Here is a 23,739-nt window from a genome sequence, read left to right as displayed (position 1 = left end):
CGTGGCGGGTAGGGCGGAGATGACGGCGGCGCGGCGCGGGTGGGTGGAGATGGCGGGTGCGAGGAGAGAAACGAGTGGAGGAGGGCCGGGGTGTCGAGGATATGGTGGCCCTATGCCGACGGCCAGGCCGTCGGCATAGGAGTGGTCCCACCTGACAGCGAGAGGGCCATCGAGTGGATAAGGGTGCTTCTATGCCGACGGCCAGGCCGTCGGCATAGATAGGAGGCCTATGCCGTCGGCATAGATGGCAACTACTTTTTTTGAAAAAATAGTCCCACCTCGCCGAGGGAAAAGCAATTTGACCTGTTTAAATAGTTCACTAATCCATACGTTATAAGCTCCGGTATTCATTAGACTTATATGAAGAAAATGGACAATTGCTGTGAACTTTTCAGTGCTTGGGCACCGGGCGTGCCCGGGCAGCCGGCCCGGTGCCCGAGCACTAAAAGGTTCACAGCAATTGTACATTTTCAATGATGAATACCGGAGTTTTTAATCTATTCAATTATTACATTTTTAGATTCTTAGTTTACCGTCTGTATGGGACCCGGTACCCGGCACCTGGAGGGGGGAAACGGACGCGTCGGGTCTACACGGAGGGGATCTTGCTGTGGGTCTGGCCCGGATGTTGCTCCAAAGTGTTCCTATGGGCTGACCTACCACAACCGGGTGGATAGGTCCACTGCTCAAAGCCCGTCCGTGCAAAGTCAAAGGGCTAGATTCCGTGGTCAAACGCTACAGGGTTTGGCGGGACGGGGGGCCTGGGGGGTAGCAATGCCACCCGAGCATCGCACCGGGCCCTCATACATGCGGGGTCGTGTGGTGGCATGTCCGAAGAGGCGGCACGCGTCTCCGGGGGGTGCCCCCCCTCACGAACGGCAATGACACGGTAGTAGACGTTCTGCGGTAACGATGCGGCGTGAATATTATTAAATACACAGAGAGCGATAAAATCATGAGTTTTTTACACGACGCGGGCACATGTGCTGTAGGACTGATGGTAATTTTTCATAATTGTTCGTGATGGAGTAGTATCTGAACAATTCCCTCTATGCGGATTGCTCTTCGCGTGTCTACGACTGTGGCCGGCGGCCTCCGGGGGCTAGCATGCCGCCAAATCTTGTGTAGGCGGCCTCTCACAAGTCTGGAAGTGTTGTGGCGGGTGCAAACGCCCGGCACGCGTCTCCAGGGTGTGCCCCCCCCCCCCTCACGGACGGCGCCGCCGCCGGCACCTGGAGGGGGGAAACAAACGCGTCTACACGGAGTGGATCTTGCTGTGGGTCTGGTCCGGATGTTGCTCCAAAGTGTTCCTATGGGCTGACCTAACACAACCGGGTGGATAGGTCCACTGCTCAAATCCCGTCCGTGCAAAGTCAAAGGGCTAGATCCCATGGTCAAACGCTACAGGGTTAGGCGGGACGGGGGCCCTGGGGGTAGCAATGCCACCCGAGCGTCGCACCGGGCCCCCACACATGCGGGGTGGTGTGGTGGCATGTCCGAAGAGGCGGCACGCGTCTCCGGGGTGTGCCCCCCCCCCCCTCACGAACGGCGATGACACGGTAGTAGACGTTCTGCGGTAACGATGCGGCGTGAATATTATTAAATACTCGGATCGCGATAAAATCATGAGTTTTTTACACGACGCGGGCACATGTGCTGTAGGACTGATGGTAATTTTTCATAATAGTTCGTGATGCAGTAGTATCTGAACAATTCCCTCTATGCGGATTGCTCTTCGCGTGTCTACGACTGTGGTCGTTGGCCTCCGGGGGCTAGCATGCCGCCAAATCTTGCGTAGGCGGCCTCTCACAAGTATGGAAGTGTTGTGGCGGGTGCAAACGCCCGGCACGCGTCTCCGGGGTGTGCCCCTCTCACGGACGGCTCCGTCGCCGGCACCTGGAGGGGGGAAACGGACGCGTCGGGTCTACACGGAGCGGATCTTGCTGTGGGTCTGGCCCGGATGTTGCTCCAAAGTGTTCCTATGGGCTTACCTAACACAACCGGGTGGATAGGTCCACTGCTCAAAGCCCGTCCGTGCAAAGTCAAAGGGCTAGATTCCGTGGTCAAACGCTACAGGGTTTGGCGGGACGGGGGGCCTGGGGGGTAGCAATGCCACCCGAGCGTCGCACCGGGCCCTCATACATGTGGGGTGGTGTGGTGGCATGTCCGAAGAGGCGGCACGCGTCTCCGGGGGGTGCCCCCCCCCCTCACGAACGGCGATGACACGGTAGTAGACGTTCTGCGGTAACGATGCGGCGCGAATATTATTAAATACTCGGAGCACGATAAAATCATGAGTTTTTTACACGATGCGGGCACATGCGTTGTAGGACTGATGGTAATTTTTCATAATTGTTCGTGATGGAGTAGTATCTGAACAATTCCCTCTATGCGGATTGCTCTTCGCGTGTCTACGACTGTGGCCGGCGGCCTCCGGGGGCTAGCATGCCGACAAATCTTGCGTAGGCGGCCTCTCACAATTCTGGAAGTGTTGTGGCGGGTGCAAACGCCCGGCACGCGTCTCCGGGGTGTGCCCCCCCCTCACGGACGGCGCCGCCGCCGGCACCTGGAGGGGGGAAACGGACGCGTCGGGTCTACGGAGGGGAACTTGCTGTGGGTCTGGCCCGGATGTTGCTCCAAAGTGTTCCTATGGGCTTACCTAACACAACCGGGTGGATAGGTCCACTTCTCAAAGCCCGTCCGTGCAAAGTCAAAGGGCTAGATTCCATGGTCAAACGCTACAGGGTTTGGTGGGACGGGGGGCCTGGGGGGTAGCAATGCCACCCGAGCGTCGCACCGGGACCTCATACATGTGGGGTGGTGTGGTGGCATGTCCGAAGAGGCGGCACGCGTCTCCGGGTGGTGCCCCCCCCTCACGAACGGCGATGACACGGTAGTAGACGTTCTGCGGTAACGATGCGGCGTGAATATTATTAAATACTCGGAGCGCAATATAATCATGAGTTTTTTACACGACGCGGGCACATGTGCTGTAGGACTGATGGTAATTTTTCATAATTGTTCGTGATGGAGTAGTATCTGAACAATTCCCTCTATGCGGATTGCTCTTCGCGTGTCTACGACTGTGGCCGGCGGCCTCCGGGGGCTAGCATGCCGCCAAATCTTGCGTAGGCGGCCTCTCACAAGTCTGGAAGTGTTGTGGCGGGTGCAAACGCCTGGCACGCGTCTCCGGGGTGTGCCCCCCCTCATGAACGGCGCCGCCGTCGGCACCTGGAGGGGGGGAAACGGACGCGTCGGGTCTACACGGAGGGGATCTTGCTGTGGGTCTGGCCCGGATGTTGCTCCAAAGTGTTCCTATGGGCTGACCTAACACAACCGGGTGGATAGGTCCACTGCTCAAAGCCCGTCCGTGCAAAGTCAAAGGGCTAGATCCCGTGGTCAAACGCTACAGGGTTAGGCGGGACGGGGGCCCGGGGGGGTAGCAATGCCAACCGAGCGTCGCACCAGGCCCCCATACATGCGGGGTGGTGTGGTGGCATGTCCGAAGAGGCGGCACGCGTCTCCGGGGTGTGCCCCCCCCCCCTCACGAACGGTGATGACACGGTTGTAGACGTTCTGCGGTCACGATGCGGCATGAATATTATTAAATACTCGGAGCGCGCTAAAATCATGAGTTTTTTACACGACGCGGGCACATGTGTTGTAGGACTGATGGTAATTTTTCTTAATTTTTCGTGATGGAGTAGTATCTAAACAATTCCCTCTACGCAGATTGCTCTTCGCGTGTCTACGACTATGGCCGGCGACCTCCGGGGGCTAGCATGCCGCCAAATCTTGCGTAGGCGGCCTCTCACAAGTCTGGAAGTGTTGTGGCGGGTGCAAACGCCCGACACGCGTCTCCGGGGTGTGCCCCCCCTCACGGACGGCGCCGCCGCCGGCACCTGGAGGGGGGAAACGGACGCGTCGGGTCTACACGGAGGGGATCTTGCTGTGGGTCTGGCCCGGATGTTGCTCCAAAGTGTTCCTATGGGCTGACCTACCACAACCGGGTGGATAGGTCCACTGCTCAAAGCCCGTCCGTGCAAAGTCAAAGGGCTAGATCCCGTAGTCAAACGCTACAGGGTTAGGCGGGACGGGGGCCCTGGGGGGTAGCAATGCCACCCGAGCGTCGCACCGGGCCCCCATACATGCGGGGTGGTGTGGTGGCATGTCCGAAGAGGTGGCACGCGTCTCCGGGTGTGCCGCCCCCCCCCCCCCCCCTCACGAACGGCGATGACTCGGTAGTAGACGTTCTGCGGTCACGATGCGGCGTGAATATTATTAAATAATCGGAGCGCGCTAAAATCATGAGTTTTTTACACGACGCGGGCACATGTGCTGTAGGACTGATGGTAATTTTTCTTAATTGTTCGTGATGGAGTAGTATGTGAACAATTCCCTCTACGCGGATTGCTCTTCGCGTGTCTACGACTGTGGCCGGCGGCCTCGGGGGCTAGCATGCCGCCAAATCTTGCGTAGGCGGCCCCTCACAAGTCTGGAAGTGTTGTGGCGGGTGCAAACGCCCGGCACGCGTCTCCGGGGTGTGCCCCCACTCACGGACGGCGCCGCCACCGGCACCTGGAGGGGGGAAAGGGACGCGTCGGGTCTACACGGAGGGGATCTTGCTGTGGGTCTGGCCCGGATGTTGCTGCAAAGTGTTCCTATGGGCTGACCTAACACAACCGGGTGGATAGGTCCACTTCTCAAAGCCCGTCCATGCAAAGTCAAAGGGCTAGATCCCGTGGTCAAACGCTACAGGGTTAGGCGGGACGGGGGCCCGGGGGCGGTAGCAATGCCACCCGAGCGTCGCACCAGGTCCCCATACATGTGAGGTGGTGTGGTGGCATGTCCGAAGAGGCGGCACGCGTCTCCGGGGTGTGCCCCCCCCCCTCACGAACGGCGATGACACGGTAGTAGACGTTCTGCGGTCACGATGCGGCGTGAATATTATTAAATACTCGGAGCGCGCTAAAATCATGAGTTATTAAATACTCGGAGCACGCGGGCACATGTGGCATGTCCGAAGAGGCGGCACGCGTCTGGGGTTTGGCCCCCTCCAAGTGGCGGCGGCACTACCTTGCGTGCAGGGGGGCACACCGCGGAGCCCAAGACGGGCGTCTACGCATGCGTGAACACTTTCACATATGCATCGAGACCCGTGTGATGTTTCGGTGACATAGCTACACCCCGAATCCCCCCACCAACCAGAATTCCCTCCGTGTCGACAGTTTCCCCCCTCCATGACACGGCGATAGCGACGTTCGTAACGGGGGGCAATCGATATACCATCGGGGTACGTTTTTTTAGATAAGGCATAATTATCTTATGAAAAACAAAAATTAAAATAAAGTAAAAATAACAAAATAAAGTAAAAATAAAAAATAAAGTAAAATAAATGTATGCCGACGGCAAGGCCGTCGGCATATCTATGCACACACGGAGATGCAGTCCCACGGATCGATGACGTGGCATGGCACACGGATCGATGACGTGGCAGAGCGGCCTATGCCGTAGGCATACCTTTGCCATAGGTAGTATAAAGCAAAATTAAAAATAAAACTAAATAAATATATGCTGCGCACACGAATCGATGACGTGGCAGAGGGGCATGGGCCTGGTCTATGCCGACGGCTATGCCGTAGGCATACCTCTGCCATAGATATGCTGACGGCCGCCGTTACCTCCCGTCGGCGTAGTTTCAACGCCGTCAAACGGTCAGCGCTGACCGGGTAGGTGGGCCCGGGCTATGCCGACGGCCGCGCCTATGTCAACGGTCCCCATAGGCATATTTCGAGCGGTCCCGACGGCCATGTCTATGCCGACGGCCCCGTCGGCATAGATGGATGTATGCCGATGGCTTTTCTACGCCTATGGCCTGTCCTTGGCCGTCGGCATAGGTCCATCTATGTCGACGGGGGCCGTCGGCATAGATGAGGCCGTCGGCGCAAGCAATTATTCTGATAGTGCCACGCGGCCATATTTGAATGCCGTGTGAATAAGAAACCGATGGCCCGCGTCGCTTGCTGCATGTAGTTAGGCCCATGCATGCACGATTGGCTGGTTCATTTTTTTTTTAATGGGAAGGGAATACGGGCGCGTGACTGCGTGAGTTTCCCTGCATGCATGAATAGCTCGTTGATGAGGAAGCGAAAGATCCGGAAATTAATAAATATAGTGGATGCAAAAGAGAAAGAAAAGAAAAGGTAAGAAGAGATCTCCAACTACAAATTGTGCAAAATCATTTCATTGGTGCGAAGGCGTGCCCATGATTTGGTTGGACCTTGTAGAATGATAAGATGGGATTTGTACATCTTGTATCTTGTATAGCAAGTTACCGTAAAATGTTTGTTTCGAATTTTGTTTTCCAGAAGAAAAAAAGTACTCCCTCCTTCCCATAAAATACGATCTTATTAAAACATGCCTGATGCGACCGCCAAGAGGAATAAAATCATTACTGATGATGAAACTAAGAGCAAGAGATAAGTAAACATTGCATTATACGACTAGAAAACAAACTCTACTCTAAGCCAGCAGCACTGTATTTTTCTTTTTCCGAACACAAGTCCATTCATTCAAGGCTCGGATAAATTGCAGGTGAAGGCTACAACAATCAGTAGCCTCCTTAATTATACAGATGCTTGATTTTTATTAAGACTGGCACACGAACTAAACTTAACTCATCCCTAATAAAAATGGAGCTAAACTCTCCTAAGATTCCACCCGGACGTCGCGACACCGAGACGAGCTAGTTGGTGCCCTTGCTGATGAGGTCCAGGGCGGTGGCTGTGGTGGGCAGCGCCGGGATGGCTCCCTTCTTGGTGGTGCAGATGGCCCCGCAAGCGTTTGAGAACTGCAGCACCTCCCTCAGCTTGGCCTCATTCTGACCAATCAAAAGGAAACATCACCATTAGCAACATACTCACTCGTACTAGAATTCAATCAGCTGATAATTAATTCTTTTTATATTGGGGATTAATTAGTTTCTTACGTAGAAGATGGAGTCGTCCTTGGCGACGCTGAGGAGGAGGGATCCAACAAAGGCATCACCGGCACCGGTGGTGTCGACCGTGTTAACAGAGTAGCCTGGCAGGGAGCCCTTGAAGTCCTTGGTGAAGTACCTGCACCCCTTCTCGCCGTCGGTGACGACGAGCAGCTTGAGGCCCTCGAACCAGAGGGAGAGGACATTCTTCTCGTCGTGGGCGTCGCCCTGGGTGAGGAACGCCACCTCCTCGTCGCTCACCTTGATGAAGTCAGCCTCCTTCCAAATGCTCATGATGCCGTCGCGAGCGGCCTGGGCGGAGGGCCAGAGCGGGAGGCGCACATTGGGGTCGTAGGAGCAGAGGATGCCGGCGGACTTGGCGGCACGCATGGCGGCGACGTGGGCGGAGCGGCAAGGCTCGGTGATGAGCGAGATGGAGCCATAGTGGAAGATGCGGGCGCGGCGGATGAGGTCGAGGTTGAGCTCCGCCTCCGTGAGGAGCATGTCGGCGGACGGGTTGCGGTAGAACATGAACTCACGTTCGCCGTTGGACTTGAGGGTGACGAAGGCCAGGGCGGTGCGCGCGTGCTCGTCGAAGAGGCAGCCCTCCGTGTTCACGCCGTTCTGCTTGAGGATGTCCACCAGCATGTGGCCGAACTCGTCGTCGCCAAACTGAAAAAAAAACATCATCATATGATTACAATTTCATGTGTTACTCCCTCTGTATATTTCTTTACGGAGGGAGTAGTTCTCATCTAGACGAGAAATAACTATTGTATGTCTCATTAACTCCTATTATTGATTGCACTGCTCATATGAATATAAACAATTGTTAATAAAAACAATGCATTAGCCTTTGAAAAAATAACATAAAAAGGTTGCCTCTTGTGTTAGAGTGGATTACTGTTAGATTTGGACTGATCGATGACCTGAGATGCAGGTAATAATTGTCTAAGAGACTACGAGATTATATTCAAAGACCAAAAAGAAAGTTGCAGAGGCTTATTGCTCTTGACATCCAATGATATAACTGAGTGATGAAACCGATCAGCGATATGACGCTACTAATAAGGTACTCCAAAATCAGATCAGCGATATTCAAAAACAAGTCAACAGCCTTCGGCATGATCAGATCAGAGCCTACCAAACACCGGATCTAACACGGGCGCCCAAGGGAGAATCATTATGTTATCAGGGATGGCGATTGATCTTGATCCATGAGCGTGTACCTTGCCGACGAAGGCGGAGGAGCCGCCAAGCTTGGAGACGGCGCATGCGACGTTGGCGGGTGCGCCTCCGGGCGCCTTGACGAAGCCTCCGGACTCGGCGAGCGAGACGCCGGCCACGTTCGGCACGAAGTCGATTAGCATCTCACCGAAGGAGACGACGAGACCGGGCGCCGCCGCGGCAGCCACGGGAGCAACACCATCACCGAGAGGCGCCATTGAACCTGCCTAACAAACGTGAACGCAAACGCAAGGGAAAGAATCGATCGAGCCTGGGAAGATAGGTGCTGTTGGGTGGACTGAGATTTGGGAGTTGTGAGTCGAGAGGGACGGGCCTTATAAAGGGTTGCGGTTCGGGTCTTGACTTGGCCGAAGGGTCGTAGTTTTCTTATACTAATCCGGTTACAATCCGCTAGTCAGTTCGGGTTTGGATAACTCCTCTTTTTTTGGGGGGAACAAGGGATTGGATAATCATGGCAATCAAGAGTAATTCTTCTGTTCACCAAGGATTTTCCTTAAGTACATGATAAGCATCTCCAATGGTCATCCTCAAATTTACTCCCGCATCCGTCCGTGAATGAAGGGACCAGTCCGCGGACATGGATGCGGGAGGCCGTAACCAATACTGACCGCCTACATTTCAACAACAATTCGAATCAAACGGATGAAATTCGTTCAAACACGACGGAATTCATTCAAGTTCGGTTATAATTTACATAAAAATATCGATATTTCGACCATTTAACAAAAAACAAACTACGAAAAAAATCTAAACCCTATACCGGACAACCACCTCGTACACGTGGCCGCTCTGCCCTGCCGCACCACCGTCGTCGTCTGTGCCGTCGTCGTGGTCCCTTCAGCGGTGGTATGACGCCGAAGGGCCGCGTCAGTCTTGTTCGATGGTTGCATGCCGCTCGCGAAGGAGCCGCTCCGCCTCCTGCTGCGCCGTGCGGAGGGCCGCCGCGGCCACTGCCGACGTAGCCTTCGAAGCCCTGGTGGCGGGCTTGCCACGGCCGGCGTTGGTGGAGTGGTATATATAAATCATTTTTTTAGGTTTTAATTTTATTTTTTAAATCTGATTTATCTAAACTTCAACATACATAAATTATATATCGTTTTTTGATGCTTCAATGGCATTGCTACCCCCCCCCCCCCCCAAGTCCGGCCCGACGCAGTCGTTTCCCCCCTCCAAGTGTTGGCGGCATCGTCGTCCATGAGGGGGGACCAAAATCCGGAGCCGCGTGCTGCCTCTTCAGACCTACCACCACACTTTAAGGCATGTATGAGGACCCGATGCGACGTTCCGGTGGCATTGCTACCCCCCCCCCCCCCCCCCAACGCCCCCAAGGCCCCGTCCCGCTTAACCCTAGAGTAGTTGACCAGGAGATCTAAACCTTTGACTTTCACCGGACGGGCTTTGACCACTGGACCTTTTCACCTGATTGTGATAGGTCAGCCCATAGGAACACGTCGGAAAAAGGTCCGGGCCAAACCCACTTCAAGATTCCCTCCGTGGTGACCCGACGTGGCCGTTTCCCCCTTCCAAATGCCGGTGGCGGCGCCGTCTATGAAGGGGGCACACTCTGTAGCCACGTGCCGGGTGTTTGCACCCGCCACCACACTTCCAGACGTGTAAGATGTCCCAGCGCAAGATTTGGTGGCATAGCTAGCCCCCGAAAGCCAACGGCCGGCCTAACCCTGGACCAGTTGACCATGAGATCTATGCCTTTGACTTTAGCCAGACGGGCTTTGACCAATGGTCTTTTTCACCTGGCTATGCTAGGCCGGCCCATGGGAACACTTCATAACAATGTTTGGGCCCAACCCACAGCAAGATTCCCTTTGTATCGGCCCGACGCAGCCGTTCCCCCCTCCAAGTGCCGGCGGGAGCGCCGTCCATGAGGGGGGACCACACCCAGGAGCCACGTGCTCCCTCTTAAGACATGCCACCACACCTTAAGGCATGTATGAGGACCCGGTGCGGCGCTCCGGTGGCATTGCTAGCCCCCCAAGGCTCCATCCCGCCTAACCCTGGAGTAGTTGATCAGGAGATCTAACCATTTGACTTTCACCGGACAGGCTTTGACCAATGGACCTTTTCACCTGGTTGTGACAGGCCAGACCATAGGAACACGTCGGAATAAGGTCTCAGCCAAACCCACCGCAAGATTCCCTCTGTGTCGACACGACGTGGCCGTTTCCCCCTTCCAAGTGCCCGCGGCAGCACCGTCTATGAAGGGGGGCACACTCCAGAGCCACGTGTCGGGTCTTTGCACCCGCCACCACACTTCCAGACGTATAAGATGTCCCAGCACAAGATTTGGCGGCATAGCTAGCCCCCGAAAGCCATCGGCCGGCCTAACCCTGGACAAGTTAACCAGGAGATCTACGCCTTTGACTTTCGCAAGACGGGCTTTGACCAATGGACTTTTTCACCTGGTTGTGTTAGGCCGGCCCATGGGAACACTCCAGGACAATGTGTGGGCCCAACCTACAGCAAGATTCCCTCCTTGTCGACCTAACGCAGTCGTTTCCCTCCTCCAAGTGCCGGTGGCAGCGCCGTCCATGAGCGGGACCACACCCCGGAGCCGCGTGCTGCCTCTTCAGACGTGCCACCACCACAACCAGACCGAGTCAAGCTCGCATGCCGCCACATCCATGGCCAGCATCGTCGATCCGTCTGCAGCATAGCAGCAACACGGGCGCCTACACGGATCAACGCCACAATGGAGCCATAGGAAGAAGAGCACTAATGTGACGGAAACCAACGCGGACTAGGTCGGCTCCCGGACCCTGCACTCCGACGGACGCCACCCACCACCACCGACCAGATTCAACCCTGAGGCCCCAGGACATCCGCGCCACCCCCACACCAGCCCCCCAAAGGTCCAGCATCCAAAGAGCACGCCACCGCCGGAACCACCAGATCCGCGCCACCGGCCGACCCCTACCTCCAAATCCGGCTGGAACCACGCCACCTCCCGGGTCAGGAGCTCCGCAGCCGTTGTGCCATACTCGGGAAGCAGAGCACCGGCGCGCAACCACTAGCCGGACGCGCCGCCGCATCACGCCCCCGCCGCCGCGCTACTGCGCCCCGCGGGCGCCCAGCGATGCCACCCGAGATCGCCGCCCCGCGCCAACCTTCCACGGGCAAAGGAGGAGGAAGGGCCCCGCCGCCGCACTATCCGGGCTTTGCCCGTCAGTGCTAGCCGACGGCAGCGGGGAGGAGGAAAAGGAGGCGGGGCCGAGGGCCTGGTGGCTAGGGTTTCCCCACCGGCACATCGCGGGAGGGGGGAGGGGGGAGACGGGTAGTTGTCTGCCAGAAGTCTTCGATTTCTGGCAGTAGCTACCGACGGCCACCGCCGAGCAAGTCCCGGCATGGTCCACAACCAGACCGAGTCAAGCTCGCACGCCGCCACATCCATGGCCAGCACCATCGATCCGTCTGCAGCATAGCAGCAACACGGGCGCCTACTCGGATCGATGCCACAATGGAGCCGCAGGAAAAAGAGCACTAATGCAAGGGAAACCAATGCGGACTAGGTCGGCTCCCGGACCCTGCACTCCGACGGACGCCATCTACCGCCACCGACCAGATTCAGCCCCGAGGCTCCAGGACATCTGCGCCAACCCCCACACTAGCCCCACCCCCCAAGGGCCAGCATCCAGAGAGCACGCCACAGCTGGAACCACCAGATCCGCGCCACCGGCCGACCCCCACCTCTAGATCCGGCTGGATCCGGTCGGTAGGCCGACCGCGCGCCACCTCCCGGGTCAGGAGCTCCGCAGCCGCCGTGCCATGCTTGGGAAAGCAGAGCACCGGCGCGCAGCCACTAGCCAGACGCGCCGCCGCATCACGCCCCCGCCGCCGCGACGCTGGGCCCTGCGGCTGCCTAGCGATGCCACCCAAGATCGCCGCCCCGCGCTATCCTTCCACGGGCAGAGGAGGAGGAAGGGCCCCGCTGCCGCCGCACCATCCTGGCTTTGCCCGTCAGCGCCTGCCGACGACGGCGGGGAGGAGGAGAGGGAGGCGGGGCCGAGGGCCTGGCGGCTAGGGTTTCTCCACCGGCGCGTCGCGGGAGGAGGGAAGGGGGAGAGGGGTCGATGTTTGCAAGAAGTCTCCGACTTCTGGCAGTAGCTGCCGACGGCCACCATCTAGCAAGTCCCGGCATGGTCCACAACCAGACCGAGTCAAGCTCGCACGCCGCCATATCCATGGCCAGCACCGTCGATCCGTCCGCAACATAGCAGCAACACGGGCGCCTACACGGATCGATGCCACAATGGAGCCACGGGAAGAAGAGCATTAATGCGAGGGAAACCAACGCGGACTAGGTCGGCTCCCGGACCCTGCACTCCGACGGACGCCATCCATCTCCACCGACTAGATTCAGCCCCGAGGCCCCAGGACATCCGCGCCACCCCCACACCAGCCCAACCCCCCAAGGGCCAACATCCAGAGAGCACGCCACAGCCGGAACCACCAGATCCGCGCAACCGGCCGACCCCCACCTCCTGATCCGGCTGGATCCGATCGGTAGGCCGACCGCGCACCACCTCCCGGGTCAGGAGCTCCGCAGCCGTCATGCCACGCTCGGGAAGCAGAGCACCGGCGCGCAGCCACCAGCCGCCGCATCACGCCCCCGCCGTCGGGCCCCGCGGACGCCCAGCGCTGCCACCCGAGATCGCCGCCCCGCGCCGGCCTTCCACGGGCAGAGGAGGAGGAAGGGCCCCGCCGCCACCGCGCCATCCGGGCTTTGCCCGTCAGCGCCTGCCGGCGGCGGCGGGGAGGAGGAGAGGGAGGCAGGGCATGTTCTCACCATGCAAATTCTATAGGCTAAGAATGTGTATAGAACATTGTCGAAGATGCAAGGATGACACTGACCTGCTGTAATCTTAATAAGAGGAGTCTGCTCTGCCAATTGCAAATTATGTATTACGATGATATGAAATGATATGCACCTATCTTGTCAGAGGAAGTAAGTACGAAATAGTTTAAAAGTTCGTTCGATTATTCAGTACTCCATACAGAAGTCACTAGTTCTCCTCAATGAATTGAATTACTGAATCTGAGATTTTGGTAAGATCATTGGTAGCATGCTAAACTCCGGACAAGAAAATGGACATTTAATCCCTCTTCTATTCTGCAGAAACATCGTCATTTAGCTTCCATTTAAGCTTGTCCATTTTTTGCCCTGACTAGCAGGAGGACAGAGCAGTAGCTGTAACATTCTGAACCATGTCAATCTTCCACTAAAAAAAAGGAAGCATCTCCACATTTGAATTTTCCATTCCATATGAAATCCCTGCAGACTTCATGTTTTTAAATGGGGATGGCTGTGTGCCTGTGTGTTTTATATAATCTCTACTTGAGGCCCATCACTGCCAGTTTTCTCTATACATTACCTTTGAGGAGATTTTATTTACACACAGAATATGATTTTTTTTTCTATTTACGGAGCGTTTGTGAATTATTTGTAATATTCTGTAAAGATGTCACGATCTGAACCCACCCAAAAATTATGCATTATCTGAAAATAGCACCGCCATCTGCGCAGTTTGCAATTGGCGAGTTGTATTTTCCATGACATGAACTTGCAGTTACTTCCACGGTTCGCAGGAGTTGAGATAGATGCTACGCTTGGCATCAGTTACATAGGTGATGCAACGACGGCGGTGAAAGTCTGAGTAGTGTTGCAGGGCTTCAAGACTGAGATCTGGTCGTCAAAGCACCGGACTAAATTTCCAGCGGTGAAAATGAGGCGTGTTGCAGCAATATGCCAATCTTGCCACACCAAGAACCAATTTCCCACAAAAACAAATATCTAGACCATCTCCAAAAAATCATAGCAATAGAGAACATGATAATCGTAGACGAGAAAGGAGACATGTAAACAGCATCAAAGTAGATATATCTATAGAATCCAAATAGACGTAAGAAATGTTATCATTACTACATAACTCCTCCACGGTGTACGATATGGTAAAAGAATCCCCTGTATCTTATGTTTCTTCAGTATCAATGTCCCATGTTTATGGGTCGACGAACCCAGGCCTGACTCATGTATGCCTTCCCTTTCCACTCGGTATGTAGTTATCCTCCTAAAATGACATGCTGTTAAACAGCCTCATCTCGTAATCTTCAGTCAAAATTGGGCTGTCAACAGGCTATCTTCTACGCTGCTTCGATCCTCTTCTCGCCTCCGCTATGTGCCTCTCCATGTTGGCCTTTTCCCAGAGGCGTTTCATGACGAGATCCTCTTTCGTAAACTCATCTGAAACACACAAATATATGATCATCTGTAAGCACTAATGGATTCAACTCTAAGTTAACGGTGCACTTGCTCAGTGACACAGCAAATAACTTGTGACAACGAAAATAACATTGGTAGCTGCGCATTACTGTATGGTTCAACCAGCAACTCCTCAGTTCAACCAGTGGGACATTGGCAGTACTTTACTGATACAACTACAACTACACTGCCAGAATACAATGAATGGATGGATAGTCCTTCAAGCATCTGCGTTCGTGTTGAACATCGAACTGGACATGCTACCACAACTCTTATACATGTCTGACAGGCACATTACATGTACCTACTCATGCCAGACTCCATGTTCATACAAGTGTCACCTTGTCCTGTAGTGCCATTGGGTGTCCTGGTTGTAACCAGCCTACTCATGGTTCTAAATAACATTGTCTTTCTATCAATGCATCGAGGTTCAAAGTTTTTTTGTGTTTTCTCTAGAAAAAAAATAGGTGCACTTCTTTTGACAATTCAATTTTTTTTACCACTTGGTGTACATCTTACTTGGATTAGTTACTCTCATAACTTAAAACAAATATCTAGTACAATATTTTATAGCTCATATCTGAAAATTGGACGGAATCTGGTACAAAATCACAAAGATGATTGGAAAGGAAAAGGCACAATATTTCACAATCCCAAGAGAAAGCTGACCAAGAAGTAAATACGGTATGACAAAATACTATGGTCAAAACACATCAACAAATGAGAGTGGTAATTACCAATATTTTGCCATGTGTTAGCAGGCATCCTAAGGGATGTCCGAGTCAAATAGCAAGCATCCTCCCATGCATACGGTGATTTCTTTACCCGGTATCTCCAAAACCAACAAATTTGCCAAATAAGCAGCTGCCAAGAAAAAAAAACAGTATACAATTAACTTCCACATGCGTCCAGTAAACTTTCAAACCTCATGCAGCTATTTACAAGGAGTTGAAACCTTAGGTGCACCATTTAGAATTTACTCTGTTCAAGACAGTCTACCAGAGATGAACTACCTTGCCAATTAAGTAAGGCAGAAGTATCAGTTGGACACCACAAAGATTCCACACAGAAGGTTTCTGAACTCCCTGAATTTGCAAGTCGACTTCATTTCTAAGCTCATCTTCAACCTTTCTGCATGAGCAACAACACTAGTATGGTCAGTCACAGTAAGCCAACACAAGTGACATGCGGCAAAATGGTTAATAAGGAAATTGTATCATTAATAGTATTAAAAAAAGGAAAGCCTACTTGTAACAGAATGTGTCTTTCTAAACAATTTAGTTTCTGAAAGGATAAACAACCTAAACAGGCAACAGAGTCTATCAAGGTTGCTCAAATATTTCCAACCGCATGTACACAATACACTGGTGCCCAAACTTTAAGATCTCATTTGAATGTAAACTACAGATGGAACTGGGCAGTGCAAACCAAAGCAGCCTTCAAATTCTCAGATAGAAAATTTCAGCCCAAAATTCAAACTTATTAGATGTCATTCTTACTTATCCATCGGCTTGTTGCCCTTTTTTTTGCTTGAAATTCCTCCTGTTCGCTCAAACTCCAATGCTTTTAACCTATTTCTGTAGGCAGGAGTTTGCTTCACACTTTCGATGGCCTGCAGCAACAAATGCAGCACACTTTCAATGTGTGTTGTTGTTAACAAAAACATAAGATATATTGTTATGCTAAAATGTGTAGTCATATTTCTATCACATAAATGCAGAAAATAATACATAATCTTATGTTTATGCTGACATTCAATGACATAGCAAAATGTTTATGTTGATCATTTGGTTCATAAACAGCCAGTCAGAACAGCAGACTAAAATCCCACAACCTTGCTTTTGCCTTTCTGTTCCATATACATACCTGACTGTACGATGTCAACTGGTTTATGTATTGGAATGCTGACACAATTAAAAGAAGGCCAATCAACACAGAACGAGTATCCTATCAAGAACAAGAGGAGAGTTAGCTGCAGTAGTATATGAATGATGCAGAGCATTGCTATTAAGCATATCATTGATAGAGAAAACTAACCGTTTTATATCCGTAGTAGGCCCTATAGTATTGAGCAGTGTTGTAGAAGAACTGAAATGAGGTCAACAAGTAGCACCCGCAGATGGAATCAGTATTTAACAGTGCTCAGTTGAAAGGAAGAGCCGACCAGGCGGCCAAAAGAATGTCATTAACTTATCATACTATCTAATACGGAAAACTTGTCTGGTTCTATCAAACGAGCTACTATGAATAGCCATGGTGTGGGTATCTGACGGAAGATATTTGTATAAATGCATTATTTTCAATGTTAGCCTATTTTAGCATCATGCTCACATGTACAACTTTTGTTTCATGTGTGTTGTCTTTTTCCCATCTAAACTCTGCATAACCAAACAAATGGACTTTCTCACAGTAAACAAGAAGGCAGAAGGTAAATTTTGCAGCCACGCAACGCACCAATAAGAATGTAAGAATATATGCTTCATGCTGTGGAATGCCTACTGATTAGTATCTATCTGTCATGTGATACAGTCTACTCTTCACAAGTTCACAGATATTTCTCATGTGGAAGTACCAACATTCATTCGTTTTGCACATTCCAAGACGGAATGTGGAATGTCAACCATGTATTTAGTTTTCATCTATAATATTAGTTCTTGCCTTCTTGGATTTCAGGAGATCCCCTATTTGATGAATCGAAAGTAAAAATTCATGGGATTTAAGGTCAGAAATAACTTCCGAGTCCCATTTAGGGGAATAACAAAATCTGTGCTGGTCCACAAATCAAATTGAAAAGTATTCACTAGATACTTTCTCTTCTAATAATTTTTTCCTTAGCATCATGTGTGTACAGATAGACTATACATACCAAATGACTAATGGCCATGAAGCCAAATCTAACAAAAAGTAACCAGATAAAAATAAGGTAGATAAACAGGAAACAATTTGGCATGCTGAAGCCACACAAGGGAATGAAGGTTTACCTCCTCTGGATGTGCAACAGCATAGTCATATTTCTCCCTAGTTTCTTCATCTTTTAGTATCTGACAAATAAAAATGTAGACACGCTCAAGAACCAAACAGAAACTGGAAGTGCCATATTATTAGGAAAATAGCTGTCCTGTTGAACAGGTCAGATGAAAACAGCAGTCACCACAACATCAATGTGCTCCATGAAATGAAACTCTTCCTATGTTTCATAGCCTAAATGATGAAATAGCTCAACTTTGTCATGCACGACAAACAATAATTCAGTTCACTGCACACTACAAATTCCATGTGGGAACTGCAAACTTTAGAGTGGAACTACCTATCAGAGGGCATGATTAAATAAGAAAAATGCCGTGGCAAAAATTGCAGCGGGCTCCAAGCCTCCAACTACATGCTTGACAGCCTAAACTAGTGTACACAACCTCGCCGTCGCATGCCAGGCAGCCATTAGAGCAGCTGGTTTCACAGCAGCAACTGTGTCAATTGTTCTTCCATAAGAGATGGTGGCAAGGGGGGAAAAAGCGGTAGGCATTAATAGTGTGTCCTGCCACTGCCTAGTGACTATCTCGCCTAAGCGCACGCCAAGCACGACTAAGCACTAGGCGTTATGTTGTCGGCTAGCGCCTTGGCACGCTGAAGTGCACGCATAGCGCTGTGTTCCATTTTCACTCTGGTAGCCGCTGCACTGAATTGTGAAACAATAATGAGTAAATTCTGCAAATATACCGGCGGCCGCACGAAAAGGCCGTGCGCAATTCGCAGCAACTGAATACATGGAATCTGACCAACAGATCTTGGGTACATAATAAGCAGTTGAGCCATTAGAAGCAGGAGATGCAGAGCTGTAAATAAGGGAACAAAAGGAGGTCCAGGGCAGATAGACACCTCGTAGGCATTGGCGACCTTGACGAAGAGCGCGCGCGACTCCGGGTCGGGGTTCTTGTCCGGGTGGCTGCACAGCACAACAAATCCCCAAGAAATGGGTCAGGGATCTGGCCCGGGCGCAAGAACGGAGGCGGGCAGGAAGGGGAGGGGAGAAAAAGCTCACTGTTTGAGGGAGAGCTTGTAGTAGGCCTTCTTGATCTCCGACGCGTTGGCGTCCTGCTTCACCCTGCGCACGCGAGCACCCGTGAGACGGCGGCCGGGCGGAGGAAGAAGCGAGAAGGGGGTGGGGAGGGGACGGGGGGTTACCCGAGGAGGTCGTAGCAGTCGTCCTCGTCGCAGTAGATGGCGTCGGCGGCCGGGACGAGGAGGGCGACGGCGAGGAGGAGGATGAGGACGGGGAGGGGGGCGGCGGCGGCCATGGACGGCGGCGGATCTGCGTCGCCGTCAGAGGGGAGAGCCGAGATCTATCGGCTCGGTCAGACCTGTCCTCGGGAAGAAAGAAAGAAAGATGGAGAAGCTCATGGAAAAAACATTCCTCTTCCACTTTTTCTATTTTCTGCTTTAGCTAGTTTTATTTATATGTTTTTTCGAAACAAATTTGTTTTGAAACACATATTTGCCGCACTACGAAATTTTAGGCACTGGTAAAAATTTGGCTCCATTACAAAAATGTTTGGATTTGGCGGTTTTTTTAGTCAGTGCCCGTGTCGGCTCCATAGGGTCCAGGTTCTTGCAAATGGGAATCATAATCCGAACTGAGTGTAGCTCGGACGGTTAGATTCCTTGAAGTTCACGTCCTAGACTTGATATTGGCGCTCGTATTTACCTGGGTTTATTTCAGGCTTTTGGCGGGAGGAGACATCCCGTCGATTACGAGGCGCCTGTGGTGACTTCGTAAATGTAAGGACGCCGAGTATCCTGCAAGTGCTCATAGAGATAGGGTGTGCGTGCGTTCATAAAGGAGAGTATACATATGTGTATGTGAGCTTCTACAACTGCACTGTGTTAAAAAAAGATTTTTTTTTTTCTTAAAAAATGGGGAAATCGTAGCATTGATGAAATCCTGATGCTTGAATGTGGGGCAAAGTGCCACAATACAAGTCAAACATACCTCACACTACCATAGTGCCGCAAAAACATGGTGTTTGGAGTGGGATCTACTCGATTGTTTCTTTTTTCTTAATATCTTTTGTGTGTGCCTCCATGGACTTCAATCCGGAACTTTGCTTGGCATCCGACTATTTACAAATCCGGAATGCCCGCATTCGTATTTTAATTATACAGTTCACATACGATTTCTTGCATAACAGAAAAAGGCCTCGGGCCATTATAGAGAATATGCATCCATTTGTTTTCTTATTTATGCTAGTATTGATTAAGAGCGCAATTTCCTATACATATATTCCACTGGAAAACTTATGCAACATCTGCATAGAAATCTTGAATCGTCATTCGGGCCGCAACAGGAATCCTCACCGTTTTCTGGTCCTTCCGCCAAGTAATGCTGCCAAAGGTGTAGTCCCCTTGCAGCCTCCACATAGGCGCCAACTTCACCTTAAATGAATGGACTCTGTCCGTGGTGTTGAACACGAGCACCGTCGGCTCGACCTCCATCATGACTCCAGCTGGGCTCTGGACTTCTGCGTGGTACACAGAGTCGGCCTCGCCGACATTCGTCACCGTCCTCCACACAGTGACCGGGCGCCTCAACTCAGACACCGCGATGGAGGGTAGGTTTAGGTGGTACGCCGGTAGCATTGTCGCGTCACAACTCACATTCGTCCTCCTGACAATGGTGCACCCGAAGAATTTGTTGTAGTCACGGGGATCGATGTCGTAAACCAAGCCGGGATCGGCTGCACCAGTGGGGTTAATGTTGCCACTTCCATAGTCAAATGGGTCAGCGGTCTTCCGGGGCAACCCTTCTGCCAGTATCGGCATGCCACGCTTGTCCGTTACACGGGCTTCATCACCATGCAAGAAAAAATGATGAACTAGGACTGTTCTAACTCTGCACAATTATGGTTGGTATCTGGTGCGCTTTTTACCTGTGGTCATGATGGCTGATTTTATCGCGGCAGGAGACCAGTCTGGGTGCTCGGCTTTTAGTAGCGCAACGATTCCTGCTACATGTGGGGCCGCCATCGATGTCCCGGAATACATTACATAGGAATCTCCCACTGCTGCCAAGATGTTGGCTCCGGGCGCGGCTATGTCAGGCTTGATAATGTCGGCGTAATCACGCGATGGACCTCTCGAAGAAAACGATGCCACTTTAGCCTCCGGTATCTCTTTCCCGGTAACGGTGTGTGCTGGTTCGATCTTTGCCACTGGAGAGCTGCTTACAAGACAAGAAAGGTTCTCTCCATTAATCACAAGGGTTTGTTTGATGGAACTCACTGCATAAAACTGTGTACCTGGCAGCGCCTACGTATTTGATGATCTTCTCCCCAGTGTCAAGGTCCACGAGAACGCAGGCAATGCCTTGGCAAGCAACTGATGCTGTCACGGTTAAAAGATCCGTCGTATATTGGGCGAAAATGAGACCAGATCCCCCGCCATTCCGGACGTATTGTGACGCATACTCAAAAGTACTCACTGGTGTGCGTGCATCATCTGGCAACGGTAAGCAGAAAAGGATTATCCCTCTCACGTCTGTGCCATTGAGTGTATCCGCGGTACACCTAAAAATGCAAAGTGAAGTTGGGTTTAGAATTGCCAGGCTGATTCAAAGAACCAACATATAGCTTAATTTACTTACCCTTGACCAACTAAAAGACCTGCAAAACTGCTCCCGGACGAGTTTTTTGCTTGGTAATATAGAGATTGTCCCTGCGAAACATGGCGCCTAGAGTTAGTTTGCAGAAGATTGTGTACACTCTCTTGTGGTGGTATGCTTATTTTTCCCCATTAATTTTGTAGGTATGTACCACTATTTGTTGCTTGTTTCCCAGCGTGATCACCGTGGGAAATGACCGATCAACCTTGCTTGCCGCCACGGTGATGACCCACGGCGAAATATTCCCCACTGTTTGTGGCCTAGGTCCATCGTTGCCGGCCGCGTACACCACGGTGATCCCCTTTTGAACCGCGTGTAGGGCACCGAAGGCAACCTGCCCCCGGCCACCGATGGAGAGCGACAACACGTCCACTCCATCGTGGATCGCATCGTCAATGGCGGCTAGCACACTCGCCGTACTAAAAGAGCCAGAACCCCAGCCTGACTTGTACACCGCAATGCGAGCACGCGGCGCACCTCCTCTTGCAACCCCCTCGGCAAGGCCATTGAAGCTAGCCGCCTCCACAATCGAGCCTGCTGCAGTGGACGCACAGTGTGTACCATGGCCGTTGCGGTCGCGAGGCGAGAGCGTGTCTGCCTTGAGGTGTTTGTCGAGCACACCGGCGGTGTAGAAGCGAGCGCCGATGATCTTGCGGGTGCAGTTGTTGCTACCCCAGTCTGGCCCTAGTTGGCACTTCCCTTTCCACCTTGACGGTATTGGCCCATACCCTTCATCGCTGAAGCTTCTCGACTCCGGCCATATCCCTGATTAGCGAGTTTGTATAAGAAATGATGCCAAATTAAAATTGGGGTGACCATCTCTATCGACTTGAAAAATCAATTGTTGATAGCCATCACGATCAAGACTACTTATCTCTTTCCCCTAAAGAAAGAGACTTCTTATCTCTTTTGCAATTGGTCCTCTAAAAAAATTGCAACATTTAATTAGAATACTAACCGGTGTCAACCACCCCGATGATTACATCCTCTCCATAGTTGCTTCCCTTGAGTAGCCCACTGCTAGTACCGGTCATCTGGTAGTTGAGTCCAAGAAAGTCCCAACTTCGCGTGGTGGCCGTCGTGTGAATTTTGTTCTTTTCGACGCTGATGACCTCCGGAACCTCTGCACACATGCCTCACATATACTATGATGCAAGTGAAACAGCGAGATTTATAATTAGGTTAGATGGTTACGACGCTGCCGACCTGCAAGTTGTTTTGCTTGCTCCGGTGTGAGCATGGCGGCGAAGCCTGAGAAGCCGTGCTTGTAGTTGTATGCAACCGAAGCTATAGATTCTTCCTTGCTTCCAAGAAGAGTGGTGAGCATATCATGGTGCGAAGCGACGACATGGTCGGGGTGGTCATGCTTTACTTCGCCCAGGTAAACTATGTAGAGCTAAATAAAACAGATTCATGCATACATGCACATGCAGAGAGAGGGTTAGCTTGTATGGAGCTAGCGCCACTGTTAATTAATTAACTAAACGGAAATTACCTCGTATGAAGAGGGTTCTCTCTTTGCCGTGCTGGTCTTCGTTGGTTGGTCCCAGCAATTAGGATGAAAATCCTTGTCTAGGCTATCTCGGGCCGAACATGATGGCGCTATGAGGGTGTTCATCCCTTCTTCAAGGTGTTGCTGTGGAACAAGTTGATTTAGTGGTGGGTCTTAAATTTCATATCTTATAATGGTTTGTTCGTGATTGTCTTCATTATGCACTCTACTAAATAATCAAAAAAAAATATTTGTATGCATCAAAATGATGCAGAGGCAGGGGGTTCAACCTCCTTTACAAAAGAAGAAGAAGAAGAAGAAACAAATTACCTCGTGAGATGATCCTCCCTGTACTCTGCATAACAGCATGCAAAGGCAAAGTTGTAGCACCGAAGCTATGCGTGAGCGCCGAGAGGAAGAAGAGAAACCCATTGTTTTAGCTATTGGTTCTCACGCGCACCGTGATGGGTCTCATCGCTGCTATGGAGGGATCGTACTTATAGTAGACACCGTGGTGCGTAGAAATGTTGCTTTAGTTGAATTTGTCCAGATTGAACTTTGGTCTTTCAGTTCAGACTTTTCTCCAGCAGAAAGTTATTAATGCTCGAATAGTCCGACTTTTCTTCATCTGAATTATTTGCAGCCTCTTTCGCAGACAAAATATGAGCATGAGCATCAAGAAGGTGACCACACGGTGTCCCCGGCGTCAATTATACGCTCATAATGGCCAAGAGACTTTTTCTCTATGTGAAGGTTATGGATCTTTGAAAGGTTCGAGTCTCCGTTATCTAGATTTCTGGTTGAGCAAAGCACGGGCTCATGTAAATATATATAGATATGAGATGGTAGATGTGAGATGCGAGTGTGCATGCGTCTGGTGAGGTTTTTGTCACTGTACCAGTAGTAACGAGTTGATGGGCAACATATAAGTATGGTGGTCCAGTAATAGAACTACGGTTGTCCAATGGTAGAACTTGTGTGCGTGGCTAGCCCAATGCGTCAAGGTGGTCCAGTAATAGAAATATTTATATGGATTTTGATAGAAGGGCACATTCCTCTATTTTCGATAGAAGAAATTCAACATGAAACACAAC

The 23,739-nt window shown here is 51.5% G+C and overlaps 3 protein-coding genes across 3 annotated transcripts; all 3 read right to left on the bottom strand.

Annotated features, from left to right (window-relative positions):
• Positions 1-6,066: 6,066 nt before the first annotated feature.
• LOC109786887 (fructokinase-2-like) lies at positions 6,067-8,486 on the bottom strand. Its single transcript, XM_020345445.3, has 3 exons — positions 8,209-8,486; positions 6,989-7,651; positions 6,067-6,880 (listed from the first exon to the last, which is right to left on the bottom strand). Exons 1-3 carry the CDS (start codon positions 8,422-8,424, stop codon positions 6,746-6,748), a joined length of 1,014 nt encoding a protein of 337 aa, XP_020201034.1. The 5' UTR covers positions 8,425-8,486; the 3' UTR covers positions 6,067-6,745.
• Positions 8,487-14,099: 5,613 nt separating this feature from the next.
• On the bottom strand, positions 14,100-19,626 carry LOC109786892 (dnaJ protein ERDJ7). Its single transcript, XM_020345452.4, has 10 exons — positions 18,681-19,626; positions 18,538-18,600; positions 18,375-18,441; positions 17,483-17,542; positions 16,539-16,589; positions 16,368-16,448; positions 16,001-16,113; positions 15,515-15,632; positions 15,239-15,365; positions 14,100-14,483 (listed from the first exon to the last, which is right to left on the bottom strand). The coding sequence occupies exons 1-10, from the start codon at positions 18,791-18,793 to the stop codon at positions 14,377-14,379; spliced, it is 900 nt and encodes a 299-aa protein (XP_020201041.1). The 5' UTR covers positions 18,794-19,626; the 3' UTR covers positions 14,100-14,376.
• A 52-nt stretch (positions 19,627-19,678) lies between these two features.
• Positions 19,679-23,219, bottom strand: LOC109786891 (subtilisin-like protease SBT3.10). The gene is made up of 9 exons (XM_020345451.3): positions 22,976-23,219; positions 22,649-22,789; positions 22,360-22,549; positions 22,112-22,276; positions 21,305-21,918; positions 21,136-21,206; positions 20,792-21,058; positions 20,423-20,712; positions 19,679-20,338 (listed from the first exon to the last, which is right to left on the bottom strand). The coding sequence occupies exons 1-9, from the start codon at positions 23,075-23,077 to the stop codon at positions 19,791-19,793; spliced, it is 2,388 nt and encodes a 795-aa protein (XP_020201040.1). The 5' UTR covers positions 23,078-23,219; the 3' UTR covers positions 19,679-19,790.
• Between the last annotated feature and the right edge of the window lie 520 nt (positions 23,220-23,739).

The sequence above is a fragment of the Aegilops tauschii genome, chromosome 3 (assembly GCF_002575655.3).
Source record: "Aegilops tauschii subsp. strangulata cultivar AL8/78 chromosome 3, Aet v6.0, whole genome shotgun sequence".
Classification (NCBI taxonomy): Eukaryota; Viridiplantae; Streptophyta; class Magnoliopsida; order Poales; family Poaceae; genus Aegilops; species Aegilops tauschii.
Note: the sequence above shows the minus strand (reverse complement) of the source record. Positions and strands in the feature narration are given on the sequence as shown.